Source organism: Lipophrys pholis (assembly GCF_963383615.2).
Source record: "Lipophrys pholis genome assembly, chromosome: 15".
NCBI lineage: Eukaryota > Metazoa > Chordata > Actinopteri > Blenniiformes > Blenniidae > Lipophrys > Lipophrys pholis.
The window spans coordinates 23,927,331-23,954,973 of NC_137642.1; the positions used below are offsets into that span (position 1 = coordinate 23,927,331).

A 27,643-nucleotide genomic window follows, 5' to 3' on the forward strand; every position below is an offset into this window, starting at 1 on the left:
CTAACTGAGCCCACATAATGACTTTCTGTGTCGATCAGCGGAACTAGCCTCATGAGGTGTTTAATCAAGAAATTTGTTCAAAAATCTGTGTTTTCTTCTGGATTTTTACAATTTCCTTTGCGGTTTGGCTGGATTGGAGCCTAGAGATTATGTCTGACAACATTTATCAGCATCTCCCAGGTCATAGTATAAATGACTTCAACAAGGTATTTCTGCAATCCTGTGAGTCTGAGCTAAAGAAACTGGATTTTACAACCTAAAATACGGTCTCGTGATGGCCATATATTCCTCTGGACTAATCCTGCACACATAAAAAAGTAACTTGTTAAGCTGTAAAAGAGGCTCAGAACAAAGAGGACTGCTAAAGTTCGGAGTGACACACCCCTGAAAGTCTTTAACTGCGGGCTGCTTGTGAAGCAGCTCTGACCTCAGGAAGTGTGGTTTTGTCGCCCCGCTGAAGATGTGAATGGGAAAACGAGCTGCCGATCAGAAACGAGCTCCAACTGAAAACATGAACACAATGACGCGCAAGTTTTTAAATCAGGTCTGCAACCTTTATGAGCAAATCAAACATGTTCAACTTTTAAAATAAGGCTAACATGCTTCTAAACTTTAATTTATACAGCAGTCCTTCTAAACGCAAAAACTAGAGCTTACGATTCAATTGCAATTTTAAATGGCAAACTTTTCATTACATTTTCAGCTGTTTTTACACTTGACTTTAACAGTTTCATCCTTTTCCAGTATTTTTTCAAACAATCTTAACACATAAGAATAGAGATACTTTTTAATCCCAGATGGAAATTACTTTAAGCCTTGCTCTAGACAGAATAAATAGAAAGAAAGTTGAATATCAAATAAGACGCATCTGACCGATTGGCTTTATAGCGGGAACACTCATGCGTCACGGGACGGTGGCGTCGCAGGAAAATATGCAAACGACATCAGTGTGCGCCGTGTTTTCGTTTAAGGGAGTGTGTCAGTGTGAATTATACATTCTTTAAAGGGGTCACATTATTCAGCTTCTCAACACTTTCACGTGGGTCTCGTTGGTCCAGAAACATCCAAGTTTATGGCTCCAAATCTAGTTTTTCCTTGATTTTGGTCCATTTGAATATTAGATCATAGGAGCTGCATTCAGAATCTGCTGTGTCTGTGTTTGCTGGACTGGCTCCACCCACACATTGGCTAAACCCCGATGACACTATATAGTGTTTGATTTCTGATTGGCTCGTTGGAGCAACACACTTTTAAAAAATTGAAACAGGCCAGGGAGAGAGAGGACAGACTTTCTTCACTTCTGGGGCGTCATTCCAGGTATAGGGACACACCTTACTTTTTAATTTTTCACAATAAGACCCCTTTAAAACTTTTAAACCATTTTATTTATTTTAGTTTTTTGTTCACCATCTAGAAATTCTCTTTTAAGGCAAGGCTATGCAAATCTATTTATAGAGTGCCACTCAAACAAAAGATTATTCAGTGCTTTCTGAAGAAATAAAAGAAGTATATTAAAGTAAGTGATAAAGAATCTTAATCTTCATCTCCACATTTTTAAATATTTGACTGAATCTTCTCCACAATCACTGACCAAACCCCCCCCCCCCCCCCCCCCCCCCCGCCCCCAACACACACACACTTTTTTTTTTTTTTTTTTAATTTATTGTGCCATTTTGAAAATACATAAATAGTGCAAGCTTCAGGGAGCCACTGCAGAAGGTGCGAAGAGCCACGTGTGGCTCCAAGTTTAAACTCGTGGACTCGATCGATCAATATTGATTGGTCGGGATTTGACGTGTTTCTAAAGTCTTTTCAATGAGACAATAACCAGAGGGAGGGGTGACAGGGAGAAGGAACGAAGAGATGAATGAGTGTGGACACACAGACGAGAGAGAATTGAGGGAGACGCGCAGAGAGGAAGAGGAGGAAGAAGAGGAAGAGGAGGGCGAGCCAAGGCTCAGTCAGTGTGTGGGGGAACAGACGAAGGAGAGACCTGCTCACACGCGGACACACACAAACACACACACACACACACACACACACACACACTTTTCTCTGGAAGCTCGCGGGGGGAGACGGGAACGGAAGAATGAGGAAGAAGTCTGCCGCGCCGCGCGCCTCGTCCCAACAAATGCGGGTTTGCTGATGAAGCGCCGCTCCGGTCATCCGATCATACAGGTCACCCAGGGCGCACTGCATGGAAACCGGGAGTAGACGACAGCGGAAAACAGCGACGAATCGAGAAGAGCTGCCGGTGCATGGGAATCCGGACACCTCTCCCCTCCTTCTGCGCGTCTCGGTCGTTGGAAACGCCGTCTTGACTGGCGTATAAGAGCTTCCCTGCGTCTCCATTACCATTACCTCCACTCCTCCTCCTCCTCCTCCTCCTCCTACTCTCACTCCTTCAGCTGTTGGGATCACTAGTAGACCCAACGGTGCCGCTTTTCTCTCCGGATTGTGGATCAACTCGCGGGATAATACAGATTATAAAAGGTAAGACGTTCTGCAGTTTTCTGGGTGTGCGTTCTGCGGGAGTGATCCTGATGCAATGATTGCGGGCTGCTCTCTGGCTCCTACAGTTTCTATTTGGAGGGTGTGTAGTGGATGGGATGTGAAAGGGACCGTTTGGAGACGTGAAAGCACCATGCGTCGGGAGCGTTTGGATGTGCAGTGGAAAGGACGTTTCCTCCATCCTCCTCTCAGCGCGCTGCGCTTCTCACACAGACAACAGCTGGATGGTTTAAAAAAAAAAAAAAAAACCACAGGTTTGCTTTATTTTGCTTTCCGGGCTGCTTTTTATTTTTTAATTTGTTCACTCCCACCCCTTTCCCGTTCCCTTGTTGAGGTCCAGCCGCCTGTCTCACTTCTTTCTAGGGGAGGTGATGATTAAGGATGCAGAGCACGTCCAGAGAGCTTTTGACTCTCACCTTTTGACTGGTCGTCAATGTGGAAGTTTGGTGACATACATACGCCAGCACAAGTTAAATTCCCCCTATTTGATGTGGAAATCCTTGTTGGGGAGGATAGATGCGCATTGAGAGCCACTGAAATTGCGCAACCGTGCAGGTCCCTTCCCCTCCATCCTTTGCGCCAAACTGCAGTTTGGCTCAGGCTATAGGGGAGTGCTTTTGCGCATCAGTGGAGATCAGTTTGGGAGGAAATTAGGTGAAAAAGAAAATCCGACTTGAACCTTGCTTTATTTTTAAACGGATTTTTAAACTAGAAGATGTACTTCATCTAACTGTGCTTGCATTAAAAAAAATAAAAAAATCAAATCACTGGCAGAGCTTTGCACATCTGTAAACCCGCTTGCACAATATCAGAGGAGGCAGCTTTTCATTCCCCTGGTATGACACTACAAACGCTTCGTCCTGCGTGGAGTGCTTGGCACATCAGGCAGGTACCATCAAGGCTTTCCAGGCAATTCTTTTCCAGCTGACTTCAGTCGGAGCTTTATGAGCATGACACAGAGGAACTGTAGCTCACCCACTGTACGATGGGATGAAATATTTATTCATGGCGATGTTAAAAAATAAGCACAGTCAGGGGTCTTTAGTGCTTTATTCATCCTCCAGCAGGGACGTAAGTTGGTTATTGATGAAATAGCTTTAAATACTTTAGTGAAGGTTCATTTGAGGTGTTGCAGTACAATAGGTTGAGTCGTTTTGAATTATGAAAAGTGGAGCATTTGTCATTCCAGAAGCCATATTGAGGTTGAATCGGACCAAGCCTGTTTTTTTTTTTTTTAACCTGATTCAGGGAGAATGCAGCACACATGCAAAGCCACACAACTTCCTGCAGGTTTTTGAAGCTGCTACAGTTGGACAGCTGCTGGGTCACCATACTGGAAATAAGTAATGGCAGAGGAATGAATGAATGAATGAATGAATGAATGAATGAATGAATGAATGAATGAATGAATGAATGAATGAATGAATGAATCATAACACTGCATCTTAACATGGCATGGAAATTATTGTAAGGTATTGCATTTGCCATCACTTTACTGCCACAGTCCATCTATTTTTCTGTAATTGTTTTATTTCTGAATCTAATGGGAAGAAATACATGATAATAATAGTTCATGTTATGATAACCCTAAGGGAGTCGTCAACTGAAGTATTACTTTCATTTTAATGAATTTTCCTCCTCTTATGAGTCTGGTTTTAGACTCATGCCTGGCAAATCTCTTGTTTTGAATATTTGGCTTTCGTGTTAAATTCATCATAACATTTTAACAAATTAGACAAAGATATGGTTTATTTCAACACACTTAATTGTGAATTTGTCAATCATTTGCACCTAAAAGTTGCCATTGTCCTTTCTCCAGAAGGGCCCCTGTTGAGGGTGGTTTACAGTAAACATGGGTCTCATTGCAGGAACAAGTCGGACAGCACATTTTCCAATGCCAGAATAAAGAAGTGAAACATCAGCAGACGTGCTGATTTTCCTTCAGATCAGCAAGACCATCGAAGCAACACACGATTTCTGTTTATTAGGGGAATTTTAACAAAAGTTAAATCTTGGTTCTGATAAAGCGAAGGACCTCGTTTTCCACTGAAGTTATCCTTTGTCTTGAAGGGTGGTGATGATAAAGTAGCTAACAAGCTAATAGGTAGCTGATACGTCTGCAGCGAGTGGATTTATGTCTGTTGAATTGAACAGAGAAGCCCTACCCCCCTGTCCCCACCCCATTCGGAAAAGCAGAAAGCTTCCACCTTTTAAATCTGGTTCTGAAGGTTTCTTATTATTATTTCCACCGTCTCCTCTACTTCCTCAAGTGGTATTGTTGGATTTTTCTCTATTCTATATAATATGTGTGACCTCCACTGTCAGTCCACCCACACGTATTTCACCATAATTTTTTCAGATGAGATGTTTGACCAAAGAAGACAACTATTGGAATTTGTATTGATTAGCCCGGAGTTTGCGTTGTGGAGCAACATGTGGTGAATGGCTGCGCTGAACTGCTGAATTGACAGCCGACGTAAAAAGTATGTTACGGTACGTCTTCGGTACTCAAGCGTTCAGAACCAACTCTGGCAGATTGACACGTGTCGGGTCGGTTGAATTTTATCGCAGTCATGCCAATCTCAGTAAAAGCATCGTAAGGAAATCAGACAGTGACCGGTAATAAATGTGTTGCCGTTATCTGGTCCATCTTACGGCACACGAACACAAGACAAGCACCTTCTACCTGATTCTCACGCCAACTGAGACCTCTTCAAGTGTCTTGTGTTGAGCTCTAATAAACTCAGTCGGGTTATTTTACCTTTGTGATAGAATGAAGGGGCAATTCTGCTAAATGTCAGCTTTCTGTGGCGTCCTTACAGGAGGTGGTTTATAAAATGGAGCACGTCCATCTTTGAATAACTTCCACGTTGCCCTAAATGTGAATCCCACCATGTTTACATGCCTGGACTTGTGCACAGTGGAGCATAATGAAATGCAGAGCCCATAAACATAGTATTCAGGTTAGACAAGTGGAATTTATTGCACTTATTTCTTGCAAAGTGCATCAAAATGAAGGGCTTCACCTTGGATAAGAAGAAACACTTCACAATAACCATGAAAGCTATGATTTATTATGGAAAAATAATAAAAAACTAAAGAACTGAAGGTAAAACCCTGTATAGGATTGTAGACCCGGGCTTCAGTGTGTCGTCCTCCGTCAGTGTCCTTCATGGGTTTGTACTTCTCTCGTCTGTGTGCTGAAGAGTCCTGACCAAAAGACCGAACCCCAGATTGCTCCCAGTGGAGGGTGAGCACTTTACGTGGTCACTCTGTCGCCACTGTGTGTGTGTGTGTGTGTGTGTGTGTGTGTGTGTGTGTGTGTGTGTGTGTGTGTGTGTGTGTGTGTGTGTGTGTGTGTGTGTGTGTGTGTGTGTGTGTGTGTGTGTGTGTGTGTGTGTGTGTGTGTGTGTGTGTGTGTGTGTGTACCTCACTGAATGTGACTGATCGCGTAAAGCACTTTGAGACCGCACTTTATAAGCCAAGTCCATTTAGCATGAAGTCCATTTAACACAAGGAGACGGACAATATACACATTTGCTCCAAGGACCAATTGAGAGTCACCAGTTAACCGGCTTGTAAAATGAAGTTGACATTCGGCACAGGAAGAACGTGCAAACTACTGCGCCACCTTGATTATTTCCTGAAATGACATCAGCATTTGATGTCTTCAATAGATTTTTGCTTTATGACTTGAAGGTTGAAATTTTTTTGAGTATTGAGACATTTGACCAATCACATGAAAACCAAACCGTCTTTTTGTTTGTGCAAATAATTTTTTCTTATACTATTGTCAGGTCTACAGTAATCACAAAGATCTCCGAGCAAAAGAAATAATCTGTGATGCAAGTGTGTTAGCTGAGGATGATGTTTTCCTCCTGGCAGCGTCGCATGAGACCCTCCAGCGTTCACTGGAACAGTTTGCTGCTGAGTGTGAAGCAGTTGAGATGCAAGATCAGCGCCTTCAAATCTGAGTACATGGCTCTCTCACGGAAAAGGGTGTCGCTCCTCATGATAGAGTGAGGAGCTCAGCCATCTGGGAGGGACTTACTGTTGAGCTGCTACTCCTCCACATTTAGAAAAGCCAGTTGAGGTGGTTCGTCTGATTAGGACGCTCCCTGGTCGCCTCATTTTAGAGGTTTAGCAGGCACGTTCAACCGGGAGGAGGTCCCGAGGTCGGCCCAGAACTCGCTGGAGAGATTTTATCTCTGGCTTGGTCTGGGAGTGGCTTGGAGTCCCCCCAGGAGAGCTGGAGGAAGCTGCAGGGGACAGAAGATGGATGGATGAATGGCAATTGTATTTAGCCTTCTGAAGTCTAAATGCATGTGCCTATTTGTGGTGGAGCTCAACAAGCTAATATCAAACATTTTCCACAAATTCAGTCTTGTTACTGAACCAGGGTGATGCCAGTCGCCACATCAGCTCACAAAAAATCTATTATTCCTGCCGTGCATAGAGAAAGTAACATGATTGAAGTCTATTAATAATTGAATGCACTTCAGTGCAATGTACAGAAACAGAAATCAAATTGGCATTTCATTTCCTCATTCACATGCACTGTAACTTCAGTAAAACCTCAGTTGTGCTGTTTGGATTTCCAAATTTCAATATACTGTACATTCACACAAAGACGAATAGCCCTTGTGCCGCGACCCTCCACTGTGGAGCACAGAAATACATGTCATCCCTCTGCAGCAACTATCGCAGGCATTTTCTTCCACTTGGTCAATCTGCTGTAAAGATAATTCAATCTTAACTTATTCATGGTGTAGCATCCCTGAAGAGTGTCGGCCCACTCTACTGCTTGAATAGAACCAACAGACATAAAGAATACGACAGAGAATAATTTTTTTTAATTTGTTTTTTGCAGTACTTGGATGCATTATTTTCAATATCCTGGAGGAAATAGCAGTTTGGCGTATAGATTGTGGACGTATCAGCGCTTTTGAATGATGTGAATGAAGAAGTGTTATGGGCAGTAAATTGAAAACGGAGCTGGAACTCTGGACAGTGCTCAACAACGGGGAATATTCACCTAGCAGCACTCTCTTTGACTTATTGGAGTTGCGGAAGCTCATTATTACAGCTTGAATTGTATGTTTGTTGTGCAACTTAAGAGTGACTTCCTATCAAGTGTTCTACATGCACGCAAACAAAGACGTGCTTGTGATCTATAGGAATGCATCCATCCCTTTTCTAGTATACCAGTTTATTCACATCGGGTTGCAGGGATCTGCAGCCGATCCCTGATGAATTCAGTTGAGGGTGGGGTGGGGATAACGTTACAAGTGAAAAACGCATCATCTTTTGCGTTTTTCACTTCAGAAAAGTTTTTCGTTTACACAGCAACATTTTGAAAAAGATGTTGGTTTCCATGGAAACGGCAGAAACCATGAAAACGATCTAGTTAGCATGTAGGGACACCAGTGGGTGCTGTTGACCATTTTTGTAATGAAACCACACACACACACGTGCGTGCAGAGAACAATACGCGCTAAACATTAATAATGACGAGTACAAGGACAGACGTACGTAGGGACAGACGACCAAGTTCCAGGGGAATATGGACCGGCAGTCATGACACTCTGTAGGAAACATTGTCGTCTACTGAGCAGGTGCAGAAGAACTATTTACTATGGCCGTGGTGCACACTTTTCAGAAAATTTGCGTTTTCCCCCTTTTCCATGGAGACGGAGTGTTTTCAGAAACTTCCACCTTGGGACCCATTTTAAAAAAGTAGAATTATCAAGGGGTCCGAGCACCGTTGTTTTCTAAACGGACACCCAAAACGCAACAAGAGTTTTTCATTTTCCCTCGAAAAAATCACGTAAACGGTCCCTAAAACTACACACTCTCACTTTCACACCTAGAGACGATTGACATACTAATTATGCAACATTTCCAAGAAAGAATTGTCAACTTTAATTGTGTTTTGGCTGTTGGGTTTTATGAAATCGACTTTGTCTCCATGTGAAACCAAAAATGGAACCTTTCTGAAAAGCTTCCTACAACACATGCGCATTACCATGGCAGTTAATTCTGCATATGCATGAGTAACAATGGAAGATTGCAGCTTAGTTCATCATCTGGATCAATGAACTAATTTCTTACATGCGATACGAAGTGAGCCCTGTACCACGGAGGACTGCGAAAATGCCTATTGTTCTCTGCGTGCATACGCACGTGGTTTGGCATTTAAATGACAGTGATTAACGTTTCTCGCATTCCCGTGTGTTGTAACGGTGATCGTCCGTGACTTTTCCAGCAGATTGTTCTCACGGAGTCAGTCTGTAACGTGCATGAGAACTTGGGCAACATGCAAACCCCACACAGAGGCGCTCCAACGTGGACTTGAACCGGGGTCCTTCTCATTACGAGGCAGTGCGATCGGACTCGGGTGATTTTAGGTCTTATGGTATCGTTACTGTTATGCTACTTTGAAAAAAATACACAGCAGAAAGTTTAAACCGTCAAACCATAAACTGTGTTTATGGTTCATTTTTATTCTCCCACTGAGGGGAATTACAGATTTTCGTTCCTTTTTTCCATTTTGCCCATCTGTTTGAGTCTCGCTGTTTTCCTACCCAGATGCTCACGACAGACACTCTACTGATAATGTCAGTGGACATGAAGACAGGCGAGAGGAAATCATTTCTCCCTTTTCCAAGTGTAATAATATGACAAGACGTCCTGGCTTGAGGACTGGCTGCTAGGCAGATCCGGGCTAAAAGAGCAGCACATCATTCTAACGACGGTAAACACAGACCATTAATCTTCAGTTTGCGGCAGGATAATGTGTGTGTGTGTGTGTGTGTGTGTGTGTGTGTGTGTGTGTGTGTGTGTGTGTGTGTGTGTGTGTGTGTGTGTGTGTGTGTGTGTGTGTGTGTGTGTGTGTGTGTGTGTGTGTGTGTGTGTGTGTGTGTGTGTGTGTGTGTGTGTGTGTGTGTGTGTGTGGCTCTTTTATCCCTGTGGTTTTATTTCATTAAGGGAGGTGAGGGGATGTTAGGGTAGCTATCTTACCCATCATACTTCCCTCTACTTTTCATTTGTCTCTCTGTCATTGCTTTTTCTCCACTTTACTGTTTTCCACATCACTTCCTGCTCCAATCTATTTCCTTACATTACCCACATTTCGCTCTTCCATAGTTCTTTGTCTCTCTCACTCAGTGCTTTCAATATTTTATCATCACCCCTTGTCCGGCAGTGAGAAAATGCATCTCGGATGGGATGTTTGTTGGAGCAGCAGCTCAACACACTTTCCTATGTTTTCTTAAAACACACTTTCTTTTCAGAGGCTTAATCTTGATCACTTTCTTTTCCCCGTGAAAATGTTCCACCGCTACATTAGAATGATTAGAACAGATGAATCTGTTGAAACTGTGGTCTTATCCAGTAGATTGAAGGGTTTATGAATATGTATTGTCTACAGAGACCAACAGATAACCTCAGATAATACTCTGACTAATCGATACTGGTATTGGTATCGGTGGATCCCCATTCGCAGTGTTTCTCAAACATTTTTACATCTTAAAACCTGATATTGTGCATTCATAATAGAAATCCAGCTGAAAATGTTGCAAAGGCTCCATCCAGATGTTAGATCACATGTTGCTAAAACTCTAGTCCACATTCTCTCTTTTGCACACAGTGACTATTAGAACGTCACCGGTGGTCGATGTGATCGATATCACAGTAGAGACAAACGTGATGCTGTCAAACTTTATTCAATCCATGTCGCTCGGTGTCACATTACTAAAATCAAATAGTCTGGAAGAGCCTTTAGTCTCCATCTTGTGTTATTCCTGTTCCTGATTGGTCCAAACATTTAACCTCCTTCTACCTTAAGGTGCTGCTTTCAGAAGCTCCTAAGGACTGACAGTTTTGGGCCACAGACAAAAAAAACTAAACAGTAACCTATCTGACTAAAGCACATGGTTTTATGTATTGTGCTTTTGTTTCTGCCTCGAGGGAGAAGCGTCGAGGTCCGGTTTGTGTCTGCGTGTTGGCTTTCTCTCTGAAGCTGGATTGACTCGCCTCATGTTGTGCTCCTTCTGAAATAGAGCCAAGTTTTTGAGGTCATAACACAAGGGAGAATCATGCCGGGGTTGTCTGAAACTTGATATTTCAATTACAAATCCAAAATAGCCTCCTGCGCTCAGCCACTAAGTGTTTGTAGTGTGAACGGCAGACACCTAAACACACACCCTTCTCTGGCTTTCTGCTGTTTCCAGTCGAGGACATTAATATTTTTTTTAATCGAACAGCTCGGTAATGACCCATATGCAGGTCTGGCATCATCGCAGGATGCGGTTTACAGGCAATTTGTGACTGTGACAGAACATGGGGAGGATCCTAAATCAGCTGAAATGTGATCTTGCAATAAAGGGTGAAGCAACCAAGATTGTGTAAGCAGGGTTCATTGAGGATTTCTGTTCATGAGGATGAATTCTAAGCAAGCCACACGGAGGAACTGAAACTGGAGCAGCGGAACAAAGCGTTTGAAAACGAGCCATTAGTAGTACAACCTACACCTGATTGTGCTTATTGTTCAACTTGCACTTTATTACCTGTATGCTACATTTGTTTTTGCTTTGCTTTTCTTCATTCTTAATTATTTGTGGAAATGCATCTTAGAGAATATAAGTGCATGTTGTTAAACTGAGGGTCTATCTTGTCTTTGCACACCTGGACCAAAAGCCTGCCTATTCTAAGATATGCAACGTCGGTTGGTTGTTAAAATGAGACTGTAAATCCGATCATTTCTGTACATCTGGCACACGTTTGATTTGGCACAAGCTTCACATCAGATGGCCTCGATCACTGACAGGATTCAACCCGGTGAATGACCCGCAAACACCTTCGCTTCCCTAACCCACTGTGAGAGGTGTGCTCTTCTCACGGACAGCTTGGAAATGCTCTTTAACCATCGATTGAAAATTATAACGTTATTGTTCTGTGAGCGCATGTGTTTTGCGGCAAGTATACGATTGATGTGTGGATCAAGACGGCTTTCATCCAGTAGATTTAGGTTTTGGTCTGCTGTTGGGGAACAAATACAACATTTATTCTGATTTACATAATGCAGCCTTAAAAACCAACCGTCCATTTCTATACAGCTTCATCCAATCCAGGATTGGGGGCATTACAGCCAATTCCACCTGACAATGGGTAAACAGTACAGCTTGGATTGTTCTCCAAAATGTCTGAGGCCAAATGTAGAGGGACAATTATCCACACATATTCACGTCTATAGTCATTTTGGTGGAGATTTTATGGCGAGTTGAGAAAATGGACACTAGTTATCTTCGGTGAAATCACTTGTTGGTCTTTGAAGTTGCCAATAGAAATAAATCACCTTGCATTGACCTATTCTCTAAAATCCATTTAGGGATGTGCTGTTAAATCAGATATTACTCCCCTGACTGGTTTCCTGTTCCAGGCTTGTAGACGGGTTAATTGCTGCCTTAGATGGAGCAAGGATGCTTTGCAGTATTTTTACTTTGACCATCTGTGGCTTTATCTCTAAATGTCACATTGGAGCATTATCATTATAATCATCTAACTTTTAACGTGATTGAAACCTTTTGCAAAAGTCTTTGGAGTACCATAACTGTTACGTAGAGTTTTCCTTAACAATCTGAAATGGAAATCTTTCCCCATTGTTGTGAAAAGAACTGCAATATTACAAATAATACTCTATTTGAACATGGTGAAACGCACAATGTGAACTGGTGATGTTCCCATTGCAAAGTTAATGAATATTAACTGATTCAGGTCTCCTTCACAGCAATAAATACACCCAAATGAACAATTTCCCCTCATTTACTATATGTGCTTTTGTTTGTGATCTTTTCAGACCTTAACTCGCACTACATGTTAGTTTATTAGCTGCCTATCATGATACTTTTGTCTTTGAGATGAGGTTGTCCCCTGATTGAAGACGTGTTTAGGACCTGGCTAGATTATGTGTTGATTTAAAAAGAAGACATTACATATTTATACTTATTTTACTATGAGTAAAAACTTGTGACCTGATCTTTTTCACAATTCTGGCAGTTTTGTTTCATAAGATTCGATGAACTCCACTGGTATTGCAAAGCTGTAGACAACACTCTCTGTTGTGTTGGATGAAAAAGTGGCTCAGGGCATTGTGTTTTAGTCATCAACCTATTATAAAAATTACATTCTTAAGTGAAAAACAACCAAACCCCAGAGCACAGAATTATTGATCACTTGGAAATGCCACATAAAGCCTTGTGTGGCCACACAGGAAGACCTGAGAAAGCAAGGATCTGCCGGCTACCATCAACAGGGGAAAAAGACGTTTTTTGATGTTGAGCCGAGAGAATTGAAGTTAAATTAAACGGACATGCAATTTTGTTGAGTTAATTTTCCGAACGTCCTGAGCGAGAGAAACTCTCGCACCACAGCTGAGGCCGCCCAGTGTAGATCAGCTCAGCAGTCACAACAGAATGCTTCTCACACTCTGGTTTATTTCACCAAAATATTTAAATTCACCGTGGGTGGAGTGATTTTTGCAAACATAACAGATTTATCGGTCAACGCCAATAGACACATGCATACGGCATGTTGGAAACCACAGAGCGAAGACAGATTACAGGACTTCACGCCGGTTGCTATTAACCTCAATGCTCACGCTGGATGTGTCCCCGGTGGATCGCATGTTGTGCATTTAGGTTTGAATAGTGTCGGCCGCCTCCGGGTTCTGAGCTCGGCTCCATGAAATTTAATAGGGAAGTTGTTCACTTTGAGCTTCACTTTGCCCCGGTGGAAAAGTTCAGATGCACTTTTTGATGGCTGGTAATTTGTGCTGCGTCTCCGTGTGAGGGTGTGAACAGTTAATTAGTGGTGGGTGGATGCTGGCAAGTGGTTTGAGGGGAGTTGTGAGCTGACCTTGTGTTGGGTCTTGGTTCCCGTTATTGATCTCTGATTCAAAGGATTACTGCGCGTCATCTTCTTGATTTCAGCTGGTCGCTCTACGAAGGATGAGTACACAAGGTTAGAAATTAGACGCTTCAGTTTGCATCTTCCTTGTGCCGTTGAGCCTATTTTTTACTCTATATGCAAATGGTATGCGAAGGCTATACATTGCCGGGAACCCTCTCTACCCTTTTTTTATTTTTTTTTGATTTAAATACAAACTGCTATAACATGCATTTGAGTGTAATTGGAGCGAGCATGCGTGATCGCCTGTGTTTCTGCGTTCGCTCTGCAATGGACTGACAAACATGTCCAGGGACTTAACACGTCCATCCATGTTTTATACCAGAGTATTTCAATTTGCCTCATTCGTTATGAGTTTGTGCATCCCCTCAAAAACGGAAGCTATTTTAAATCCTCGCTGCCGACTTTTAGGTATTGCATCTCGGCCAGCTCCCAGTCATGTTAATCCCTCGAGAGCTCCAAGGCAGCTGCTGGTTCTCAGACGTGGAGCTCCGCATAGGAGATTGCTGCTAATTTGCCTCAGTGGTTATATTTTATACCGGGCATAACGCCGTCCACATTAATATGGGAATGTTAATGATGCCCATGCATTTGCTGTGTTTCCGTGATGTGCTGTCAGAGGAGTTGCAGACACGTGTATGCAAAGAATTTGTGAGCACCGTGCGCTTCGAGACGGCTGCATAGCAGATTCTCCCTTTGGAAAATGACTCAACAATGTGCAATTAGCTCATTAAGTGTGGTAACTGTGCTGACTATGCAGTGTGTTGGGCCACAGGGACACGTTTACCTCACTGAAAAAGATTCCTATTAAATTATGTTTTTTCTTACTTTAAATGTTTTGCTGCATTAAAATGAAATCACTGACCGTAAATACTGCTTCCTTTCTTTGACTGTGTGACACTGTTTAAAGAATTTGTTTCTGTTTTGTTTGTTTGTTTTGTCTTTGTGTCTATTATTTGACCTACCTGATGAAATAAACAAGCCGAAGCCACTTGGTAAAACAGATCTTAAATTAAACTCATAATGGTGCCCAGTTCTCAAGATGTCATTATTTAAATGGCAAACATCCATCCATCCATCCATCCATCCATCCATCCATCCATCTGCATCACAGGAATAACACAGCTGTTGATAAATAGCTTCACACCATAATAATATACATTTATGCGGATTATTGGAGGGAACTGGAGACAAACCTACTTGACCCTGTCAGCCATCAAGTTCAAACCAGTAAATATGTATATGCATCTCCGCATGGGTCCATGCTCTTGAAATAACACATTTTTAGTGGTTTTTATTACTGTTATCAAAAAAAGAATAAAGTATATTCCTACATTACCGCTTATGTGAAATTAAGTAGAGCGGTATTATTGCAAGAGGAATGTGGCAGGAAGATTTGAGAAGTGGTTCCTTTGAAATCCACAGTGCTCAACATCTGAATTTTACCTATCGTGTAGTTACTCGAGACATATGTTTTAATTTTTGTGGTGTTGTTATGTGAAGGTACTTGATATTTCCCGGTGAATGTTGAAATAAGGAGATCTGGTTCGGTGCTCAAAACTCTGTTGCATTGACATTAGCGTCGGTCCGATTTTTTTTGTCAGGCAGATGCAGGTTTGACCTTTCACTGCTTCAGTGTTTACTTGAAGTAAAATAAATATATAAGCCGACGCTGTTACCCAGACAGCCTCTTATGAACGGTTGTTATGAGGGAGATGACTTAGTTACATCCAGTACTCGCTGCACAAGTGCAATCTGTTAATATAATGTCAGTGCAGTCATAACAGATCATTAACCGTATTAAAATATACTTATTTGATTATACGGGTTATCAAAACTGTAGATGTTCTGCTCGTTCGTCAAAATCAAGGCAACATTTTAGTTCAGGTTTTCCACATACGGATCAAATTCATCTTGAGTTGGCCGGACAGTTAAAACATTGCCATAATAACCTTTAAATTTAAAACTTAACAACAAATAACAACATGACTTTGAGGCTAATGCTAGTTTTGCGCTTGTGTCTTTCATGGCAGCATCACTGATATCTCAGTCAAATCATTGTTGTCTTTAATAATGTTTACTTTTTGACTGGATTTGAGCTTTTTGCGGGCTGGTTTTCGGCCCACGGATTTGTGTTTAATACCACTGTTTTACATTTTTAATGAACCTTCAAGAAAAAAAACCTAAGCCTATTTACCAAATCACTAATTTTGTGCTTTTCTTTTTCCCTCTCTTCCTCTCTGAAGGTTGAACTCCATCTGTTATCGTCACCACACCGTCAACATGGGCCGCTGGAATCACTCGTCCCTCCTGTCGCCTGCTTTAAGGATAGCGGTCGTTACGATGATTCTCCTCCTCAAGTTTCAACCCTCGCTGGCCGGCGCCCCTCCGGAGCCGAACTTGGGCAGCTCAGTTTCAGCGGTGTCCACCAATAAAACTGAATGCAGCAAGGCCGAACAGTGTGAAAAGGGCGTGATCCTACCTGTGTGGGAGCCCGTAAACCCCTCATTCGGTGACAAGGTCGCAAGGGCCACGGTTTACTTTGTGGCTCTGGTCTACATGTTCCTGGGCGTGTCAATCATCGCGGACCGCTTCATGGCGTCGATAGAGGTCATCACGTCGCAAGAAAAGGAGATCACCATTAAAAAACCCAACGGAGAAACCACCACGACCACCGTCCGGATCTGGAACGAGACGGTCTCCAACCTCACCCTCATGGCTCTGGGCTCCTCCGCTCCCGAAATCCTCCTGTCCGTCATAGAAGTTGTCGGTCACGGGTTCCATGCCGGCACGCTGGGCCCCTCCACAATAGTGGGTTCTGCAGCTTTCAACATGTTTGTCATCATCGGCCTTTGTGTGTACGTCGTCCCCGACGGCGAGACGAGGAAGGTCAAGCACCTGCGCGTCTTCTTCGTCACGGCCACGTGGAGTATCTTCGCCTACATTTGGCTGTACCTGATCCTGTCGGTCATCTCGCCCGGGGTGGTGCAGGTGTGGGAGGGGCTGCTCACGTTCTTCTTCTTCCCCATCTGCGTGCTCTTCGCCTGGGTGGCCGACCGCCGCCTGCTGTTCTACAAGTACGTGTACAAGCGCTACCGTACCGGAAAGCAGCGTGGCATGATCATCGAAACCGAGGGAGACCGTCCACTCCCTTCCAAGGTGAGATCTAATAGATTTACTCTCCAACTGTTGTTTTTTTGTTCAGGAATTTTAACCCGTCTTATTACTTTTATCTGAGGTCAACAATGATTTGGGAGAATTTCATCTGCTAAAAACCCATCTGTGTTTCTGTAAAGAATGTTTCCATCTCACTGGGAGCTCATTTTGTTGTGTTATCCTGGTACAAACAGCCTGCCAGGAGAAATTAATTAGCCAGTGCTCATCCAAACACACTGGATAAAGACCGAGCTTTATCATGTAGGCGGAAGTGTGTTTATGAGTATTGTGTACCGGAAATAATTAAATGTATTACTGAATGGGGATCTGCCAAGGTAAACTAACATTATGAGGCATGTTGCGACAAGCACACCTCACTTTTTTTTTTTTTTTTTTAAAGCTTGTCACATTTTAATTTCCTGTTTTGACTATCTGATCCTTTGTGTGATCATGCAGTGCATTGCACTCATCTAATTACATGTTCAAACTTCTTTCAAACTTAAAATTGGCTCACATTATCATTGCGAGAATTTGTTTGATAAGATCATTGAGGATGGGGACACCGTCGGTACATGATGGCCCCATTGATTTTACCTTCTGGCAAAAAGAAATGAATGAATCAAGTCAAACAGTTATCCTGAGAGATGGCCCCTGCAATTTCCACATTTTAAGTTTCCATCTTGCTTAATGAGCTTTAAAGTATTTTGATCAATGATGCCACCACCCCAAAGAAGATTGTAATGCCAGTGAAGATCAGCGGTTTCGAAGCCAGCTGCTTTCAATTAAACTAAATAAACTACAGATCACACGCAGATCTTCGCTCAGCAATAAGCTGTAAAGACAGGCTGGACGACACTGTTTGATAGACGCCCCACTAAATAGCAGAGTCAGATAAATGAGGTAGGATCTGCAGGTGGCAGGACATGGGAACTTGGCTTCAGGAGTTGTTCAATTTACAGTATTTATCGCCTAAACGTCGCTCTCGTTGCTGTGCTCCATTCACACAGCTCCATAGACAACGGACCGCCTCACAGTTACGTGCGCTCTCGCTCTGTGTGCTGGATGCCTGCTGCTCACTCAGTGTGTTGTACTTTCTGGAAAGGTTTTCGTTGTTTATCTGGTTTAAATGGTGCGTTTGATCACTGCATGAAAACTGGTAGGAAAACCATTGAAGGAAATCTATTAATTATTTATTTTATTTATTTTATTTATTTTATTTATTTTATTTATTTTATTTATTTTATTTATTTTATTTATTTTATTTATTTATTTATTTATTTATTTATGAATGAACATGTACAAAAAGCATAAAAAGAAACAGAAACCAACAGAATTAAAAAACAGAAGACGAACATCCAAATGAGTAATCCAGGGATCACACGACACGCACAATTTTACAATATGTGCGTTGTACATGTTCTTAAAAGGGGTAGGAAGAAGTATAACTTTAAATCCTACTCCTTTACATCTTTTTTTTTTTTCAATTTGTTTCCGTCAGTGTTGTTATAACCTACACCCAAATAATACAAAAACAGTGACTCTTCATACAGACTGATTATAGCCCCTCAACACCGTAGCCCACAAGACGTTGCTTGATGTTTCAAAGCCATAAATTACCCCCCCCCCCCAAAAAAAAAGAAAGAGGTAAAATATCATAACAAAACTACTTTATCTTGGTTAAAACTGAATTGATTCTTTAAACAAAACTGATAATTTTACAGGAAAAGTACAATTCTTACTCGAAAGCCACCAAGTACATGACAACGATGTCAAGTGAAAACGGAAAGCTGTTGTTTGGGTTTTGCCTTCATGATGGTGCTTGGAGCGACTGAAAAGGCACCTTTCATTGGGAACCGGGGGAACACCGTTGAAACCGTGTAAAACAAAAAGACACTTGTCTTTGACTGCATGCTTGTTCCATGCTGTTCTCGCTCAGTCAACCATCACACCACTATCAAGGGAGGAGTTCCAACCTGTGATTGATGATACTGATTGAAGATCCTTCACTTTCCATTTGAAGGTGGACATCGAGATGGACGGGAAGATGCTGAACTCGCACGGTGTTGACTTCCTGGACGGCCCACTGGGTTTGGATATAGATGAGAAGGACCTGGATGAAGAGGAGACCCGGAGAGACATGGCCAAGATCCTGAAGGAGCTCAAACAGAAGCACCCTGACAAGGAGGTGGGTAACAACGTCAGACTGATGTATTGTCGCTGCCGCCAGAGTTGAACTGTGATCTTTCTTACCAACTGAGTAAAGATGACAGACACCTTCCATGCGAGCGACTTTAGTGATGAATGACCTATTTAGAGCCTCTGGTTAGTTTGATGAAGGTAAATCTAATGAAGGGAAGGTATTAGGGGAAATTTGCAACATGAACACACGTAATAAGAGCTTTTTGTTGAGCGTATTTGAATTGGAGTACACTAAATTCAGCATTAACATATTGGGATATTATTCATCCATTGATTCTCAATAGCAGGTTGTCAAACACATTTTAGTTCAGGCGCCTCATACAGCTCACTTTCATCTGGCACCAGTAAAAAATGTCACCAATTAACATTTTAATATTGTTTTTTTGGAGTATCCTTGACTCTCTCGCGATGACACCACATAATACTGATAAAAACGGAAATTTCCCCGTTGTTGGTTCGATAAAATCTTACATCACACCTTTTCATTTTCGACTGCAGCACTCCACATGGGCAAGGACAATAATATTATTTAGTTGCCTGTTTATACGAAGTTCATCCTCGACCCCCAACAACAGGGAATGTAAATAAGAACAGCTATGAAATGAATTTGGCCTCATTAAAATTGTACACAGATGGTAGCTTCTCCCTGTGAATTTATTCTTATTTACAGACCAGACCTGCTAATGTTGATTTGTTTGTTTATAGGTGTGTGTGTTCAGACAAGGTCACTTACTAATGTACTTGAGCATTGTATCAAGCTACCGTTCTCTAAATTAAGACACTTCTGTATTGTGCATCCAGAGGGAATATGATGTTACTAAGTTTCAGTTGGATCGAAAAATCATTTAATCCATTTGTTAAAATTGAACTTCCCCAGCCAGGAGAATTTGTTGTCCTGGAGGGTCACAGTCCTGCATATTTTCAGTTTCTCCTGGCTCAATCAAACATCTCTCAATCAAAATCATGTTTATTTTTCACCATTTCTGTGTTTTTCTATATCCTCTAACCAGGTGGAACAGCTTATTGAGCTCGCCAACTACCAAGTCCTGAGCCAACAACAGAAGAGCCGCGCTTTCTATCGATGCCAGGCCACCCGACTGATGACGGGTGCCGGCAACATCCTGAAGAAACACGCCGCCGACCAGGCCCGGAAGGCCGTCAGCATGCACGAGGTTCGCGCCGACGCCTGTGATAACGATCCCATCTCTAAAATCTTCTTCGATCCCGGTTCCTACCAGTGTCTCGAGAACTGCGGCACGGTGGCGGTGAACGTGGTGCGGCGCGGTGGCGATACGGGGAAGACCATTTCTGTGGAGTACCGAACGGAAGACGGCACCGCCAACGCCGGGTCAGACTACGAGTTCACGGAGGGCGTGGTGGTGTTCAAATCCGGCGAGACGATGAAGGAGATCCGTGTGGGCATCATCGACGACGACATCTTCGAAGAGGACGAGAACTTCCTGATTCACCTCTCCAACGTCAAGGTGTTGACATCGGAAGGGGAGGAGCCTGAGGAGGGCGAGTCGGCCAATCACGTCGACTCGGTGGCCTGCCTCGGCCTGCCCGCCACCGCCACCGTCACCATCTTCGACGACGACCACGCCGGTATCTTTACGTTCGAGGAGCCCGTGTGCCACGTCAGCGAGAGCGTCGGCACCATGGAGGTGAAGGTGCTGAGGACCTCGGGGGCTCGCGGCGTGGTCATGCTGCCGTACAAGACAATGGAGGGAACGGCGCGGGGCAGCGGCGAAGACTTCGAAGACACTCACGGCGTCCTGGAGTTTCAGAACGACGAGATCTTGTGAGTAACTTTGCTCATTTTTGTTTTGTTCGATTGTGATTGTCATGATATTTCAGCTGCTCCGTCATTGTTTTTCAAGTTTTGCTTGATTAGATTTCACGCTCTGTCAATGTGATGCTGCCAATGTCTTTGCTGATGATGTGAGAAAGAGAGGGTGTCGGTGCGATGTGGTGGTCACGACGAGTGACGAGGTGGACTGCTCGTCGGGTACTGGACGAAATCAGAACCCCCACCCCCCTCACCTCCTTATGCTTTTTTCTTAATCTTTCCTCCTTAGTTCTCTTTTACCTTCGTCTATCTCCTCTTTGCTTTTAACTTTGGACTGTTGTTTACCTGCTTTAAGTCATCTGTTGGTTTCATTGTCCTGGTCACGGTACCTCTGTACACTCCACACACTCTGGTTTAGCGTCTCAGTGTCGAGAGCGGAGCGTTTGGGAAAGTGCGGCAGTTGTCAGATTGAAGCTTGAATTTGAAGAAGACGGAAGATCACGACATTGAAAACTACTTGAAGCATCGAGACTCGCAATGGAAAACAAGGAGGAGCTGGTTGCTGGTGTCGGTACACAACACACACAGCGGGGGATCAGCGAAATGTTAAGAAAGGACATCCATCAAGTTCATTTAATTTGGATATACAAAAGCTTATTTTTTTTCTTCTAAAAACCTCCAGTTGCCCTTTCGGGTGGCTTTATACTGTGTGAGAACATCCCAGAGCAACCCGTCTCGCAGACAGCTCCAGGCTTTTATGTTGTCGTTCCTGGGTGAAAAGGGCCTGAAACTCCATTTGAAGGATCCCTGCTGGGAAAAGACGCAGCCTCGGTACAAAGCTCATCTTAGCCAAACGCTTATTATCAGATGGTGACTCATGTTGAGGTCTGTGATTACTATTTGACCACAGTTCAGATGGCATTTTACCACGGTGGTGATTTTCCTCACAGCCAGGGGCTGTAATATCTCTCTTGACCCCCTCGTAGTCTGGGAAATTAGGCTCCCGACTGCAACACAAATGTTTTTGCAGCGCTCATCACTATGGTATGCAATAAAACATATGTTCCGAGTTTTATTTATATCTTGCATCGTGAGCATTATTTGCACACATCACTGTGAGGAAAAGAACCATGTTTTCTTCTCACATTTTTAAGCCGTGCACGATCTGTTGGCTGGTGAATTGATCTCGTGCAGGTAAACGTGCTATTGTGACGTCTGGTGATTTCATAACAGTTTTTTGTTTTATATAAAACAGAACCGTCACACTCCTGTTCATAGGCTTTCACTTCAGTCATGTTACTGTCAATATATTGTTTGGTTTTCATCATGGTTTATTGATGTATAATGTCGAACTAGAGACGTCAGTTGATAATTATTTTCCGGATTATGTAAGTGTTTTTTTCATTAAGTAAATCATTAACCAAAATGTAATTACTTTGACGATGCAGACAGACTTGTTCCAGTAATTTCTGGCTATTTCTGACTACAGTTGACGACAGAGGCGTTGACATGTTTCCACACCAACGTTTCAAGTGAAAACGCAGCGTTTTTGTCTTTTTGTTTCAGGAACGTTTTGCATTTACGCGGCAGCGTTTTGAAAACGATGTCAGAAATGTTGAAAACGATGTCGTTTTCATGTCAGGCCACTAGTTGGTGCTGTTGTTGTTTTTTGTAATAAAACCACACACGTGCAAAGAACAAAAGGCTCTAAATATTAACAATAGGAATACACGGACATTCTAGTGGACATATGACCAAGTTGGATTATTATTACGGTGACTGTCAACTATAAAACTACCAAGTCCCGGGAGAAGATGGACTGGGAGTCATGACACTGCAGGCAAACGTCTGTTCCTATTGTCCATCTAATCCTGCTTGTGCAGAAGAACCATTTACTATGGCCATGGTGTTCACGTGCAGTAGCAGCATTTTCAAAAAGTTGCATTGTCAGTGGCTCCAAGCAACATGGCCCCCAAAAAGTTTTGTGTCTTTACTTTGAAAATGCTGCGTAAACTGGGTCACATGTTGTGTCTCTGCTTCTTGAGGAACTCGTATTTGCGAGTCTCTTCTGTGCGTGGAGGTTCTCACGATGAGTGAAATTGCTGCATTTTGCAAAAAAACTCAACTTGGTGAATCGCTTAGCTGCATGCAAGTTGACTGTTTAGTGTAAACACTCCACAAGGTCGCCTTCTGGTTTCATGATTTGCTGCAGAGTCTCGTTGTGGTGACTTGATTGTGGGTTTAGTGAAACTACAATGAACTTTGCAGCTTTCATTATTGAGAGTTAATACCGTGTGGTAATTTCTGTGACAGTGGGGGGGGGGTTTAATTGGGACTATGAATATCTGATGAACCTCAGTTTAACTACCAGCTACAGTCACACACACACAGACCTCTAATTCAGCACTTTGGCTCCCTCTGTGTGGCTGTGGGTCAGTCAGTATACTGGGTCATCTCCAGTCCCCGGGCTGGTGGTTCGTTTTCATTTAAATGTTCTTTGGCAAAATACTGAACTCCAGATTTCTCACTATGGAAGTCAAGCACTTTGCATGGCAACCATTAGTGTTTGTGTCCATTTACCGTATATCAAGAATTGAGCTGAATATATCAAAGGACTCATTGTTCCCCTGTTACATTACATCATACATTGAAGTAATCCGATGATTCGTTATAATCCAATTTTCATAGTTAATTTGCTCCAACTTCATTGTTTTCAATTTATTTCAGTTTCTTTGTGCCTGCTGTCTGTCTTTGTTCCATCAACATATTCATTTTTGTCATGTTGATATTTTTTTTAGAGAACTTGAGCCAGTTCAGTAATGTCTTCTCTCGGTGGGCTTATAAAGTCTGCTAGAGTTTCAGAAACATTTGTGGGAGTGCAGAATAAACTTTACTGGACTTGGTTTCGCTGTCCACGGGGGAGGTAGTGTCAAGTCCTGCCTGTTCTCTCTCTGCCAGGCTTCAGTTGGTAGTTGCAGTAGTTTGCCTTGGAAACCCAAAGTTTATTTGAGCTGCTCGTTTCAAAATGTTTTGTTTGTCTGCGAGATGGAAGAAAGGCTGCGACGACATGAAGCAAAGTGTGTTGTCAGGACGAATGAATGGGAGACGGGCCGTCTTGGTAACGGCAGTCTGAAACGCCGCCTCTCGGGTTCAGCCGCCGCTGTTTTTAGTCCAATTCGAAGCAGATGACTGCGGGGCTCTCAGCCTGTGGCAGGTCACATAGTTTCCATAGCTTATGGCTCTTACAGCCAGCACTAAGTGGGTTTTTAATAACACTTTGTCCAAATCAAATGGTGGAACGTCCTTCCGGCTATCATGGTTACTGCGTGTATGCTTGTGTGCACGTTTAAGGAAAAGCCCCAAACGTGGTCCAAGATGATTGTAAAGCAATAGCAGGAAATATGTCCATATGTCCACTTCTGGCATGGTGTCACTGAAATAAACACTCATGACTCAACTTTTTGAATCATGAAAAGCCAAAATAGTAGCTATATTACCTAATGTAGTAGTTTTTTTATTGTGAGAAAATAACAAGATTACTTAAGGTTTTTAGCCATACAACAGTGGGCATGAAATAAATATAGTGCAGCTACTTGTTTATAAATCACATCATTGTCCGCATGTAATAATCCTGCTAAGTTTTTAGTCTATGCAGCCTTGAAATCAGCATCAGCACTCACCTGAAGAGACTCTATAAAAAGGTATTCTTCGAGTTGTGGGACTTTAGCTTCATATCTATGAATGCACTTCAATCAGCAATCAGATATACTATAGCATTATTGTTTTTCCAGAAGAAAAAGATGTTGTCGCGTAAACAGACACTCAAAACTCCAAAATGATAGTTGGCAATATCTGAGCTGTGTTAGCACAATTAGTCAACCAAATCTAAAAACAATTACTATTGAAAATAGGATTTCCCAACCTGAGCACGAGCACTGCAGTGTGTCTTGCGGTTAATGTTTCACACCTTTAAAGTGAGGTAAACAATAACTGTTTGGGGCGTTGCGGCTCAAAACCTGGTTGTATTGTAGCACAGTAATCAAACAAACTATTGAGGACATACCATTAATGAACATTAGCTGAATAAATATGCCACAGAAGTTACAGCTTGAATTACTTTACAACACTTGTCCCATGATGGACTTTTTTTTTGTTGTTTCCTTACAGAAAATATGCATTCTGATTGCCGCCGGGGCCTGGGTGCATCCCTTATGAGAAAAGCAATGAAGGTTTTTGCAGCCGGAAAAAAGGAATTACAAAATAGCTGATCTAAATAGGATTGCCTGCAGGCTAACTCTACCCTGATTCTGTTTTCTCTGATAAAAGAGAGGGGCAGAGGGCGGGAGGCAGATTCGGAGGGTACTGCGAGAGATTAACGAGTGTGAATGGAGGCAATGATGGGAAGGAGGGAGAGAGAGAGAGAGAGAGAGAGAGAGAGAGAGAGAGAGAGAGAGAGAGAGAGAGAGAGAGAGAGAGAGAGAGAGAGAGAGAGAGAGAGAGAGAGAGAGAGAGAGAGAGAGAGATCCCTCTTGAAGTTTTCTCGTTTTGATTTCGTCCACATCCTCTCCATCTCGCCTTCTTTCTCTCCGTGAGAGTCCTGGTGCAATTTGTCCGTGGAACAGTTTGCGAAGGTTCGCCGTGTGTGTGTGTGTGTGTGTGTGTGTGTGTGTGTGTGTGTGTGTGTGTGTGTAAACATACAAAGAAACAACACCACAAACTGCTCGCTACTGTCAAATTATCCCTGTACTCGCTCAGCCCCTCAGTGTCTGTGTGGGCGCAATCTGCCATCCACCTTGTGGTGTTATCTGCCAGTACAGATGCCAGAGTTTGACAGGCCTATTAAACAACTGTCTTTCATTCCCAGTAATTCATAGCAGCACTGATAGCACACTCGGTTGTCATTATTATAACTCCTATTGTCACTCCTATGTTAGTATGACTGTTTGCAGTTCTACCACTGTTTGTGTTACTATGAGAAGAATTATTGTTACTTTAACTGCTTTTTAAACTTTAAAAAGCAACGCTATAGGGCACTGTGTCAGTCACATTTTAGTTCAGGGGCTAATTTTATCCAATTTTCTCTTGAGTTTTTCTTTACTGGGTGCAGAATATACGTGATGACACTGTTTGTATTTTCGCAAAAAGCAAACAATTACTACCAAAAATGACTATAATCTCAACAAAAAGCAAATTTTAATGATACTTTCTGGTGCAAAATACAGTGAAATGTCAAAAAAAACATCCTTTTTTAAAATTTGCACTGCAGAGAATCTTGCAAAATACAATTATGTTGCTGTTGAATGTGAAAAATTGGACACCTAATATTAAAGAATGATTCATTTTCTAGCCAACAAAAAGTAAACTTCACGTGTCATCTGTCCAGGTCCTTCCTCTGTAGGATAAATACGTCTTGAATGAAATCAGTTTTATGCACTATGTAAAGATTGGTCTTCAATAACTGCAAATGATCCTGTTTGTGTGGCGAGTTACTGGCAAATGAATACAAGGACACGTTGAAAGAGCAGAAAAAAAGAAGGAGAAAATGTTTATAGCTTTTTATTGCAGTCCTGTGATTTTGAATGCAGCCTCCGATACAGTTTTGCTATGCACGGCAAAACTACAAATAGCTCTTTTTAAATCCAAGCTTCAATTGAAAGGTTGGATATGTTTTGCAGCTTAATTTCATTTGGTGGGATGGTGGCTATACTGAAGATTCTTGCGGAGAAACACTGTCTTGGATATCTTGAATATCTTGAACTGGACTTGTTGAAATAAAACCAAAACAACAATGTGTATTGAGGTAGAAGTACGACCCGTGCCCTCTGAAATACATTGAGCACTCAACAAAAAGGACAAATAATTATTTTGTTGACCCTGTGACCCTACCGTGACTAAAGTGGGCATAAAAGATGGATGGAAAGATGCATGGATGGTTGAGCCCACTTTCAAATAAAACTCCAGTGTGGTTCAAGTGAAGTATGAACAGAGCGAAGACCAACCTCAGCATGAAACAGAAACATCCATCCATCCATCCATCCATCCAAGACAACGAACATTCACAAATATTGACAATTTAGAAAAATACTAATTAACCTCATTTGGACTGTGTGAAGGAAAACCTCTGCACGCAAAGGAAGCACATGCAAACTTTTCTCAGAAAGTCCATCGACTGGACTCCAACCCTGGATATTGTCTTAATGAGGCCAGTTAAACACCACCGTGGAGCCCCAAAACAAAATGTGTCTCTAAAAATTGCGGTCTTTAGACTCCCAGACTAGTCAGTTGAAACTGTTGAAGCCATTCAAAACTTCAAGCCAATCAATGTGCCTTTCTAGACAAGAACCGAAGATATTATGACCTGGAAAACTGAGAATATTCACATAGAACCAACCATTTTTTTATTTTTTTTATTTTTGATCATCTCTGTCCAAAGCGGGAAGTGTGATTATCACTTGAGCTGAAGGCAGCCAGCTTGGGTTAGTTTATTCACACGACACCTTCTGCTGAAAATAAAGCTACAAAACTGGGTCCAAGCCAACATAATGTGCTTCGATGTATGATTTTCTGAGATATAAATCATATATCTTCTACAAAAGACTTGTATCTTGACACCTGTCATGTGTTGAGCAGTTTTAACCAGAACACCTTCCAGCTCTTATAGAGTGGCTCTATTTTTATTAAGGATAGTCCTGATGGGATTAGCAGACCACTTAATACAAAATGGGCCAGCAATTTGGCTTTTTTTTTTTTTTTCAGGACTGCTTCATTCAAACTGTATTTTTAAGCAGACGAGAGGTCAAGCAGGTTGAATGTTTTCGGTCTGGCAATCGCTGGTGAGTTGTAAAATAGACCCGAGCTGCGTGGGTCATTTTGGGTAACAGACGCTTGTTGTACTCGTACCGACACGTTAAGGTCAAAGATTCAAGAAAACAGAGCATTCACGGGTGGGGGATGGGTGGGGTGGGGGGGGACGGGACTCTAATGGACACAAAATTCAACCTGCATGCATTCTCACTTGTATTC

General features: G+C 42.4%; 1 protein-coding gene across 3 annotated transcripts in view; it reads left to right on the top strand.

Annotated features, from left to right (window-relative positions):
- The first annotated feature begins 1,849 nt into the window (after positions 1-1,849).
- slc8a1b (solute carrier family 8 member 1b) overlaps positions 1,850-27,643 on the top strand; it is a 150,463-nt gene continuing 124,669 nt past the window's right edge. Inside the window, exons 1-4 of one of the 3 annotated variants that reach the window (XM_080481253.1) lie at positions 1,850-2,493; positions 15,723-16,635; positions 18,653-18,817; positions 19,842-20,632. In XM_080481253.1, coding sequence (XP_080337379.1) covers positions 15,760-16,635; positions 18,653-18,817; positions 19,842-20,632 — 1,832 coding nt within the window. In that variant the 5' untranslated portion in view covers positions 1,850-2,493; positions 15,723-15,759. The remainder of the gene's footprint in view (positions 2,494-15,722; positions 16,636-18,652; positions 18,818-19,841; positions 20,633-27,643) is intronic. The other 2 variants (XM_080481254.1, XM_080481255.1) reach the window with 2 other exon arrangements.